Source organism: Neophocaena asiaeorientalis, unplaced genomic scaffold, assembly GCF_003031525.2.
Source record: "Neophocaena asiaeorientalis asiaeorientalis breed wild unplaced genomic scaffold, Neophocaena_asiaeorientalis_V1.1 scaffold164, whole genome shotgun sequence".
NCBI classification, from domain to species: domain Eukaryota; kingdom Metazoa; phylum Chordata; class Mammalia; order Artiodactyla; family Phocoenidae; genus Neophocaena; species Neophocaena asiaeorientalis.
In genome coordinates, this window is record NW_020173727.1 from 2,068,369 (window position 1) to 2,080,921 (window position 12,553).

At 34.2% G+C, this 12,553-nt stretch overlaps 1 protein-coding gene across 5 annotated transcripts in view; it reads left to right on the forward strand.

The window, feature by feature from the left end:
* Positions 1-9,789, forward strand: part of SEPTIN7 (septin 7) — a 104,058-nt gene extending 94,269 nt beyond the window's left edge. For all 5 annotated transcript variants that reach the window (XM_024750767.1, XM_024750768.1, XM_024750766.1 and 2 more), the window contains 3 exons: positions 3,576-3,711; positions 7,599-7,738; positions 8,742-9,789. In XM_024750767.1, the coding sequence (XP_024606535.1) occupies positions 3,576-3,711; positions 7,599-7,738; positions 8,742-8,781 (316 nt within the window). In that variant the 3' untranslated portion in view covers positions 8,782-9,789. The remainder of the gene's footprint in view (positions 1-3,575; positions 3,712-7,598; positions 7,739-8,741) is intronic.
* Positions 9,790-12,553: the final 2,764 nt, after the last annotated feature.

A 12,553-nucleotide genomic window follows, 5' to 3' on the forward strand; every position in this document is an offset into this window, starting at 1 on the left:
ATATACCCAGAGAAAACCATAATTCAAAAAGACAAATGCACCCCAGTTCATTGCAGCACAATTTACAGTAGCCTGGTCATGGAAACAACCTAAATTCCCATTGACAGACCAATGGATAAAGAAGATGTGGTACAAATAAATATACAATGGAATATTACTCAGCCATAAAAAGGAATGAAATTGGGTCATTTGTTGAGACATGGATGGATCTAGAGACTGTCATACAGGGTGAAGTAAGTCAGAAAGAGAAAAATACCGTATATTAATGCATATGTGTGGAACCTAGAAAAATGGAACAGATCAACCGGGTTGCAGGGCAGAAATAGAGACACAGATGTAGAGTACAAACATATGGACACCAGAGGGGGAAAGTGGCAGGCTGGTGGTGGTGGTGGGATAAATTGGGAGGTTGGGATTGACATATATACACTAATATGTATAAAATAGATAACTAATAAGAAACTGCTGTATAAAAAATAAATAAAATTAATCTTTTAAAAAGTGATCCTTTTTCCTGCATTTTCTACATTATAAGCACAATTTTGTGTTACAGTTTTCTAAATATCACTTTAATAAAAATGACTAGAATCGGGGTGCTAATTAATTTAAAAATTAGATTTGAAACATCATTTTGACTGGTGAGAGGCTTCCAAAAATTCATTTTAGATACATGTAACCATTTTCTTATAATACTGTAATATCACTTCATTTGGTTAAGGGGTCAAGTAGTTTTACAAGGCTGAAAAGCTTAAAAGTATCTCAAATGTGAAATATTGCTAATTTCTTTGAAAGTATACATATTTAAATAAGTTTAGAAATTTGAGCAGGCTGTCAGAAGATAATTGCACAGCCTATTTATTTTCATAATGATTTGGTATAGGGATTACTAACAGAATTTGGAAAAGAAATTAACTAGCTTCAACAAATTTGGCCATAAACTTTTGTTTTAGGGCACATACTTTTATTGTGAAATCTGTGGATTTGCCTTTAGTTGCTGCTTTTAGTGTCATTTACTTTAAGTGTGCTAAGTCTCTATTTTTTGTTCTTTTAGATATGACACAGTTGAAGGCATGTAAGTGGTTGTTTTTCTGAAGACATAAGCAGTTTTAGTATGTGAAGATTTTTAATATTTAAATTTTGAATTTAAAAGCAAATTTCAAAACATCATAGCATGTTTCTCTGCAGTCTTCTGTTTTCCCCCAAGAGTTATTTAAATAATAATCTAGATGACAGGGTTTACTCTTGGTAAGGTGGTAGCCTTTTCATGTGCAAATTATACTGCAGATTCTTTACATTTATATGGATTGCCTTATTCCTCCCAAGCATGAAATTAAATGAGCATTTTATAGATAGGTTATTATAAGTAAGAGTATATATTTAAAATCTCAATTCTGTGTGAATTCTAATTTATTTTTTTAAATTCTAGTTTTTTATAATTTTTTACAATACATTTATTTGTTTTCAAATTGCAGCAGTATTGCTGGATAATCTAAGTTGCTTAAACATACAGTTTCAGTTATTTAAGACTGCCAATTAAAAAATCGTTATGAGTATTTTTTTTTCTAGAGCCTAAAAATGTTTTGGGGAGTGGCAGAAGTGAGTTTTTCAGAAATCAAGCAAAAGCTTTGAACCGTCTCACTGGAAAAATGCTTGCATGAATACACAACACAAACACACATTTATTTGGTATGTCATTTCAGGGCATTCATTGACACTCTGCCCAAGAGATCTGAGGCCCCTATATTAAAAACACCTGCCATAAAGATGAGAAATATATTAATATGAAGGGCCTTATCGGCTTTTAATGAAATAATGATATTTATGCTTTAAAATTTATTTCAGTTCACCTCACTTTTTGAATGTTGATTCTTCTTCTAAGTTAATGTTCGGTTTATTTTCATTTTCAGAACTTTTGATTAATTGTTAAGACATACTGAAGGTTTGTAAGTTTTCTTTTGGTGAAGGAATATCCTTTAGTTAAGTAACATTTTGTTCTAACTTACACTAACTGCAAAACCAAATCCTTTTGGTCACAACAGTACATCACATCTTTGTCCTTCCTTTTTGCTAAGAAAAATCAGTAGCCAGTGTTCTTTCTGTCCTGTTGCTCGTTTAATATTTTCCATCTTGCTCTCTTGTCCTCCTCCTTGAGAGGGTAGAATAGTGTTGTAATGGTCAAAATACTCAGCCTTGTAAGGAGAGAAGTCACCATAATCAAGTGTGTCAAATCAGGATTAAAGTGACTAGCCTTGAAGTTATAGATGAAATACAAAGCCTGACTTTGTTTTTAAGCCATGATTTAACTTTTTAACCACTTTATTGCGATAAAGTTCACCAATTTAATATGTACAGTTAAATGGTCAAAGCCAGTTTTTGTGGAGGCAAAATAAACATGTTTTATCAATAAAGTCAGAAAAGGGCCTGCCTCTTTTAAGTTGTCCCAGTGTATTGAGTTGTTTTTAGAGATCGTGAAAGCCACAGAGCCCACTTTTGTTTCCTCCCTGGGGCTGTAATAAGGTTACTGATACTTGGTTATTCTCTTGTGTCTGTAAATATACTAGCCTTCACATAAAGCTCATTTGTAGTATTTTTCAACATGAAAATTTTGAACAAAATTGTGCAGAGATTTGAGCCTGTGGAGTTTAATGTCAATAGAGTGAACTACTTTTATTTATCTGTGCTTGTGTCTATTGTTTGGCATTTCAGAAATGTCAAGATATTCATTTGCTTCTCTCTCTCTCTCTCTCTCTCTCTCTCTCTCTCTCATGTGTGTGATCACTGACCATCTTTAAAACTTAAGACACTAAAATATTTGACATAGGTGGAATGAATTTTTCAAGAACATTAAAATTACATTAAGTGGCCTAGAAATACTCTGCTTGCCTAAACGAAGAGTGTTCTAGGTATTGCCTGGTAGTTTTTTCTAGCATATCAATTCAGTAACCAAAATAAGTTTGAATTATTGTGATGTCAGTAGTCGTCTAAAAGGAGAGATTATAACACTTGGAAAATTATAGAACTAAAAATATTCTACATGTATTGACTTCATTAACTCAGTACCTTTTTTCACATTAAAATTTTGTTTAAAATACAAAATTAAGTAATTTTCTTCTAGTTTTCCTTTCTAAGAATGTATTTAGGGAATGTGTCCTTTCCATTTTCCTTCTACAGTTTATTTTATGTGTTATCTTTAGATTTGATGTGCATTAGGTTTAGAGAAACGTTCTGCCAATAGTTGTCTTTGGTAGATCTGTTTTCATAATAATTATTCACTAGAGATTTTCAAGTTAGCTATGAAACTTCATGGAAGGAAGTTCTAAATTGTAAATATTTATAAATTTTAAAAGTTTCTAAAGAATTTTTTACATGTTCATATATAAAACTTCAAATCTGTGTTCCATGTCATTTAAGGTGGTGTCAGAATAATTGAAAAATTATTTTGAAACTTGTTTTCAAAAAACAGCAGAGAATTTAGTAATGGCACACAGCAGCTCATTTGTTTTCATCACTGTTTCAGAGTTTTGTATTACACTTTTCAGTTTTAGACATTTAATGATTATCTTTAATGTTCACAGGAGCCCTCTTGCACAAATGGAAGAAGAAAGAAGGGAGCATGTAGCTAAGATGAAGAAGATGGAGATGGAGATGGAGCAGGTGTTTGAGATGAAGGTCAAAGAAAAAGTTCAAAAACTGAAGGACTCTGAAGCTGAGGTAATCAACCTAATATTTTCACCTTTTATAGGCACAATATTCCTTTAACAAATACCTTTAATAAAATTCATAGATAACTTTTCTCTAGATTTTTTCAAATATAATATGCTAACAATAAAATGGAAAAATAAAAGCAAGCACTATGTTTACAATAATATATATTTTAATATGTATTTGAATACAAGTATACTTGGTAGGAAGACATAGTAGAATACTTAAAATAAATTTTATTAGCTATAATTAACAAGTTATAAGAAATGAAATTATAAGCCATTCCATCTAGTCAATATAAGAAAAGTAAAGATCAGAGTTTTAGGTGGATGTAAGAATAAAAACTAGTGTAAGGGTAATAATAATAGACCAGACTTATTTGCATACGAATGAAAAAGAAAGAACCTTAGTTAAACTATAGACATGCCAGGGTAAATTACAGACAGAGGAAAAAATGAAGAAATGTGATTTTTATAAATGAGTTGGGCCTTATTTGTAATATAGTGTCAACGTAATTCCCACTGTTAACAAAAATCAGGTAGGGTAGTGACAAAGCATTCCAGCAAGCTGATATACTACCTTGGAATCTCTCTAGATGTTGAGGCATATATTTAGTTTCTATTAATCAAAAAGATCATGAAGACATATCCTTCAATAAGTGATAAGAAGTAAAAGATGGAGAAAAAAACCCACACTAACACAAGCATCTATACAGTAAGTAGTTGGCTTGATGTCCAAGAGCAGTAGAAGAAACTCTAGGTAAACACAAAATAAATCAACAATTTCAGTATAATTTCTCAGCACAGATTTATTATCATTGTGCTGAAAATTACTTTTAAATATATGGGATGACATTAATATGAAATACTTCTAAAATTACTTTTAACAATAAAATTCAGTGAGATCCCTGTGTTTATATGTGACTCCACTAATATAATATTTGTGTTTAAATATATTAAAAGGAGACTCCGATCTAGTCTGTTAGATCCTTACAGTTGGTCTCTTTGCTTTTGTAATGAATTACTGCATAAAATACATAAACCTTCTTTGACTAAATACATAACCAAAAATACTCTGATCCATTGAGTAGAAGGAATGCATGGAGTAAAGTATTCAGTAATTTTGAGGAAATGTTTTTATTCCACATTAGCTTTCTCTTAAATCACTGGGCTTTTCATGTAATCTCTTATTAAAAAAAACTTTCGCTGTTGTTGTATTTATCATATGCTTAATTCAGTGGGGATACAGAATAGCTCCTCCTGGTCTAAGACTACCAAGCACTGCAGAACTAGCATCCCTGGCATCTGTTATTAAGACGACATTTAGGAGATTAAGTTTAGTCTTTTTTATTAATTAGCTTTTTATTAAATCTATCCATCCAAGTCTCTACCCCTTCACTAATTAATAAATAATCTGGAAAATCCGTATCAGAAGGTGAATAAAAACAGGAGTAATCAAGAGTCTGCATTATCCTCACACTTAGATTATGATGAAAATCTAAAAGGAGTTGAATTTACATTTGGTATAGACATATTTTAGGGCCTGCTCCTAAGAGTAAATGTTATAAACAAACAATTATAAAACTGTAGTTATAGAACCCTTTGAGAGTTTTTACGATTACTGTGAATGGTGAAAACAGAGTGCGAAACTTAACTGCTCTTTGAAGGATAGAATCTTTATTAACATTAAAAGGACCTGTAAAGAGATCTCGACCAAGTTTCTCCTAATTCAGTAAGCCATATAAGTATGTAAATATATAGGTGAAGAAACCTATTTAACCTTGTTTAATACTGTTTTTTCTCAAGTGCTAGAAATATTTGTTTGGGGCATAGTTGCTAATACCCAGCAGCACAGTGTATCAGGCACAGTATTAAGCATCTTTCATGGATTATGTCATTTAATTCATACCACAGCCCTTCAAGATGGATATTATTGTCCATTTCCCTTTTCTACATGAGAGGAAAGATAAATTAACTTGGTCTGTGCTGCATAGCTGTAAGCCATTATTTGAATATACTTAACTTTGTTCTTAATCACTAGACAAGTCCACAATCATGTATCCACAATTTCAGAAAACTGCAAAACCAGACATAGAACTAATAGTTTTATCCCACTTGATGTGAATATTTATATACTTCACTGCAAAAAATAGTAATGTGTTTGGTTATAGGTGCTACCTTAGACAGCCCAGGAGTTGTTTTGTAAATAGAGTATATAGACCTTTCTAAGTATTATTGGCTTTCTGAAATCTGAAAAATTCTGAACTGTGAAACACATCTAACCCCAAGGGTTTCTAGGAAGTGAGGGATTGTGACCTGTACTTTTAACCTGCATGCAGTTAACACAAAGATATGTATATGTGACAGAAATGTACAGGTAAAGAATGATGAACACTGGTGAACCTGTGGTCCAGCTTAAAAAAATAAGGCATCATCAGTTCATTTGAGGCCCCTTTGTGTCTCTCCCCTATTGTATCCCTCTCTCTCCTTCTCAGAGGTGACTATTCTGAATTGTGTGTATATAATTCCCTTGCATTTTTTTTTTTAAATAACCAAAGGCATTTTCCTGTGTTCCTATGTTCTGGCATTTTCTTAGTAACTTGTTTGCTGTCATCAGGAAGATGTTACCTCAAATTTGATTCATGTTTGCTTAAATATATTTTAGATGGTTTTGTTTTGTAAGAACTGCATGAAATAATTTGGAATGGGAATGAATACGAAGTCACTTTTTGTGGTTTTACAAAGTAATTAAGAAAACAAGTTGAATGCGAAATCACAATCCAAATTCAAGATGATAATTCATTGGTGTAATACAGTCTTTAATAAAACATCGTTCCTGGACATCTGAAAGTTTTTAATATTAATAGTTCTTAGTTATTCATTGTAGTTTTTTTTTCTATAACTGTTTTCCTCAGAAATGGATTAACTAGCACCTAAATGAATTATTTAATGAACTATTAGATAAGCTCTTTGTTTCTGCAGTTACTTTGCATGAGTGTTCTCCATCTTTCAACCAGCATTCTTTATAGCATTAATTCTTTTTTTTTTTTTAAATAATCTAAGTTATAAAGACTCAGCTTCTGGACTTTTTTTTTTTTTTGCGGTACGCGGGCCTCTCACTGTTGTGGCCTCTCCCATCGTGGAGCGCAGGCTCCAGATGCGCAGGCTCAGTGGCCGTGGCTCACGGGCCCAGCCGCTCTGCGGCATGTAGGATCTTCCCGGACCAGGGCACGAACCCATGTCCCCTGCATCAGCAGGCGGACTCTCAACCACTGCGCCACCAGGGAAGCCCCCAGGATTATATATTTTTAACAAGCATTCAGGTGATTTGTACGAAGACTGATATATGAGAAACACTGCTTTTTAAGAATTGGGGACCTTATCCCGTGATTTTGTAACTCTTAGATCCTCATCTGTTTGCTTTCATTTCACTTGTCTCAGCTTTCTGAACTTGGAATTACAAGACGTTCAAATCCTGGTTCTGCCACTTTTTGGCTAATGACTTTGGGCAAGTGACATAAACTCTGCAACTGTTTGGTCATCTATGAAGTGGGAGCAGTGGTGTCTTCCCTGCCCAGCTTCCTACATGTTTTGTGAGTAAGGAAAAATGAGATGATAAGATAGGGTATGCCCATTATAAAGTGCTACACACTGTAGCTTATTGTACTCTTTTTTTCCCTGTTTACCAAGATTATTCTCTTTGATCACTGGCCTTTTGGGTGGTAAGTCCTATAGGCAGAGGAATTTTAGTGCTAAAATTTTAGACAGTGCTAAAACCAGGTGATACTTTGAATTTATAGCATAAGAACTAAATGCTCATTAGGATGCCTGGATGAAATGTATTTCTGCTCCTGATTTCTCAAACAGTTTTATTTTATATATTGTGCTCTGAATTAGCTCCAACGGCGCCATGAGCAAATGAAAAAGAATTTGGAAGCACAGCACAAAGAATTAGAGGAAAAACGTCGTCAGTTTGAAGATGAGAAAGCAAATTGGGAAGCCCAACAACGTATTTTAGAGCAACAGAACTCTTCAAGGTATCTAATATCAGATTCCCAAGAAATGTGTGTATTAATATTTTAAAGAATTATTTTCCTATTTATTTGAAAAACATTAAAATAACATTTAAAAAGACATCATCCATTATCATAAATCCCAAGCACAGATAATTTTCATGGATGAATCTTTTATATAGATGGATGCAGTCTGTCATAACAGTATTTTTTTCACTGTAAACATTTTCCATGACTTAACAATCTTCATAATTTAGTAGCTTCATAACATTCTCTTCAGTTGATTCACCATAATCAGTTGCTCACCTTTTCCCATCAATTGTTGGACATAATGGTTGTATTTAATTTTTGGCAAACATAGAGAACACTGCTACAAAGATCTTTTATACATTTAGAGGTATGTCTTAATTGTGTTGAATTATTTCATTAAGATAAAATTTTGGATATCTAATTCCTAATGCAGCTAATTAGTTACTCTTAATTTACACAAAAATCAGTAGTATTTGTACTTTGGTTTTCTTCTTTTCCTCATTAGTCCCATTTAAAACTGAAAAGTTGTATCCCTATAAGGATTCTACACTTTACGCTCACTGCTAAACATTTTCAAGATTTTCAACACTATCCTTTTATTAACTTTTTCCCCAAGGAAGAAGAAAATATATTTGTAAAAGCGAAGCATTTCAGAATGCAAATGGCAGTAGGAGAAAAGGATACTCTGGTTGATGTCAGTTGATCTTTTTTGATTTGCACTGTTTCATTTAGGAAAAATTGTGCTTGTATATTAAAAATGGGTTTTTGTCATGTTTTTTTACTGTTTGTCTTGGAATTTTGTCAAATATTTGTCCAAGAAAATAATATTGTAGACTAGTATTGTCCTTAGTGTTAACTTTAAATCTTCTAATTTTTAAATGAAATCGTAGTGTTTGAAAATCCAACACAGTTGTAGTTGGTTTAGCTATTGCTACCATATGTTATCTATGTTTATAAAGTGGTCACTCATTTTGATTATTTTCCTTTAATCATTTAGAACCTTGGAAAAGAACAAGAAGAAAGGGAAGATCTTTTAAACCCTCTTTTGACCACCAGTTACATATTAGTTGCCAACATGCCAGCTTGGACATCAGTGTTTGTTGGATCCGTTTGACCAATTTGCACCGGTTTTATCCTTAATGATGGATTTAACAGCATGACAAAAATTATTATTATTATTTTTTGTTCTTGACGGAGATTAAGATGCCTTTAATTGTCTAGGGTGTTGTGTACTTAGAAACTAACAGCTCTAAGTACCTTTCCTATGTTTTTTTATTAAACAGATGTCTTCAATTTAATGCAAGAAAACATTTTACTGTTGTACAATCATGTTCTGGTAGTTTGATTGTTTACAGGATATTCCAAAATAAAAGGACTCTGGAAGGTTTTCATTGAGGATAAATTGCCATAATATGATGCAAACTATGCTTCTTTATGATAATTATAATACAAACGTTCCATTCAGTGCAACATATACAATAATGTAATTTAGTCTAACACAGTTGACCCTATTTTTTGACACTTCCATTGTTTAAAAATACACATGGAAAAAAAAACCTATATGCTTACAACGCACCTAGAGCTTTTTTATAACAACCTCTTTTTTTGTTTGTTTGTTTTGGATTCTTTAAATATATATTATTCTCATTTAGTGCCCTCTTTAGCCAGAATCTCATTACTGCTTCATTTTTGTAATAACATTTAATTTAGGTATTTTCCATATATTGGCCCTGCTAAAATAGGATATAGCATCTTTCATATGGTAGGAACCAACAAGGAAACTTTAATTCCCTTTTACACTTTATGGTAAGTAGCGGGGGAAAAAATGCATTTATAGATCATTTCTAGGCAAAATTGTGAAGCTAACAACCAACCTATTTCTACCTATGTGCAGTCTCTTTATTTTACTAGAAATGGGAATCATGGCCTATTGAAAAGAAAAAAAAGTCACCATTCTGCATTTAGCTGTATTCATATATTGCATTTCTGTATTTTTTTTGTTTGTATTGTAAAAAATTCACATAATAAACAATGTTGTGATGTAACTGAGCGTGGGGTCTTAAATATTCTACAGTTGATATACAAGAGTGTACAGTGTGTTTGGAAAGAAGCTTTTCAGCTTCAATTTGCCTCCTCCATGATTGTAACTCTTATCTTTTCTCTTGTATGTTTGTTTCATTTAGAATGCATACGTCCTGATTTTCTAACTAACTAAATAACGGAGTAGAGTATCTCTCTACTCATTTCTCTCTCCTATTAACACGTTATTTCTCTGAGAATGAATTTCAACTCCCCAGATGAACTCACAAGTCCTTGGACTGAAATTTTTTAACTGGAAGGAGGGTGGTATAATTTCTTTTCACTATAAGGTCAAATGATATAGATTTTAACAAAATGCTTTATGATATTTTAAGTATAATTAATGCAACACAGTTTGTTACCTTAAAAAGTTTCATCATATCTGTTACTTTTTAAAATTAGTGATCCAAGCAGAAGGAAGTAACTGATATTTCTGATTAGCCAATATTTTTGTTTATATCAGAGGCTGGTGGGTTTAAACAAATCAGTATGCTTGAAAGATCTTGTTGCTTTTCAAAGATATATAGATATAAAGTGTAAAGCATATTAGGAAGATTATTCACCTTACAGAATCTTGACTTTACATATAAGTTCACCCTGGAGTATTTTTTTTTAATTAATTAATTAATTTTTGCTGTGTTGTGTCTTCGTTTCTGTGTGAGGGCTTTCTCTAGTTGTGGCAAGCGGGGGCCACTCTTCATCCCGGTGCGCAGGCCTCTGACTATCGCGGCCTCTCTTCTTGCGGAGCGCAGGCTCAGTAGTTGTGGCTCACGGGCCTAGTTGCTCCGCGGCATGTGGGATCCGCCCAGGCCAGGGCTCGAACCCGTGTCCCCTGCATTAGCAGGCAGATTCTCAACCACTGCACCACCAGGGAAGCCCTGGAGTGCTATTTTTAAAGCAGATCTTATAGGGTATAGGGCATTAAAAACGTGATTTTAAGAATACTGCAGTAGGGCTTCCCTGGTGGCACAGTGGTTGAGAGTCCGCCTGCCGATGCAGGGGACGCAGGTTTGTGTGCCGGTCCGGGAAGATCCCACATGCCGCGGAGCAGCTGGGCCCGCGAGCCATGGCCGCTGAGCCTGCGTGTCTGGAGCCTGTGCTCTGCAACGGGAGAGGCCACAACAGTGAGAGTACCGCAAAAAAAAAAAAAAAAAAAAAAGAATACTGCAATAAATACTTACCCTTATTTGATGACCATTACTAGTTAAAGATCGTCTTGGAAAACTTTTGTTAATCCTAAAATGCTTTCTTCTATTGGAGAATATACTATAGTGCAAATGCCTTTTTTTTGGCTGCGTTGGGTCTTTGCTGCTGTGTGCGGGCTTTCTCTAGTTGTGGCAAGTTTCGGCTCCTCTTCGTTGCCGTGTGCGGGCTTCTCATTGCGGTGACTTCTCTTGTTGTGGAGCACTAGCTGTAGGCGTGCGGGCTTCAGTAGGTGTGGCTCCCAGGCTCTAGAGCGCAGGCTCAGTAGTTGTGGGATCTTCCTGGACCAGGGCTTGAACCCGTATCCCCCTGCATTTGCAGGCGGATTCTTAACCACTGTGCCACCAGGGAAGCCCTACCAAATGGCTTAAAAAAAAAAAAATTTGGCTTTTATTTCAAGACCAGAATCAGATATTCAGGAATAGCTGTAAGTAAACGTGCAGGGGTTTTTTTGTTTGGTTTCGTTCTTAGGTTAAGAGAGATTGGGTTAACACCCCTAACCAGAAAAGTTTGGTTTTAGGAAGTTAAGAATAACCTACTGAGTTTGGAGACTGCAAAATGAGGAAGTTTATATTGACCACCTGCCTAACTGGTAAGTACTGCTGAAAAAGGTTCTCACAGATGCCATTTAAAAATTCTGTACATTGTGATAACTTTATAAAAGTCACCTTTATTCTACTTCCCTAGTGAAAACTTTCAATAGTCTTTATCCATGTCATGCCTAAGGTTTTATCTGAATCTGATATAGGACCCATACAACTTGACTGGGTCTTTTGATGGTTGGCTCCAAGCTTTTCAAGCATATTTAGGGCTTTTTTGTTATATGGCCTGTGGATTTTTGAGAACTGTTAGGTGATTATTCACAATACATATAACATTCAGGAAGGCATAAGGAAAGGCTAGCTTGTAAACAGCAAAACGGGCAATACCTAGTCTCCATTGTCAGAGGCATTATATAATTGAAGTCACTCATTAACCACTATGCCATCTTTTTAATTAAGTGAGACTGACCAAGTATGCACTAATGCCAGTGAACATCTTGGGCACCACACGGCAGAGTTTTACTGCCACCTACTGGAAATAAGATCTAATTGATTTTATCAAGTTCACCAGTAACTGGGGAAGTTGATAATAAATTGGACATACGGCTTATTTCTGTGTAGCTCAGGTTGTAATTTTGAAAGCTGAGGAGATAGAAACTCCTGCTTTTCAGACTCATTAGCTTAGTGTCACAGTACAACCTACAGATTCTGACTCTGCACCTTTTGTGCCTTTTATTCTCTAGGAGAAAGACCTAGGAATGTGGAAGTCAGGGTATAGTAGGTGAGGAAAAATAAGAAGGAAAGAAGGTTGTCTGATAACGCAACAACAGCAAAGTGTTGACTTAGCACGTCATCTAGATCACTGTTTCCAAACCTGATCCTGTTTCCTTAAGAAAATATTTTTGAGCATGTATCTGATTATAATTGTATAGTAAATCATATACATGTAGCACTATGTTAATGTGAATATTATGAAACAAAATTT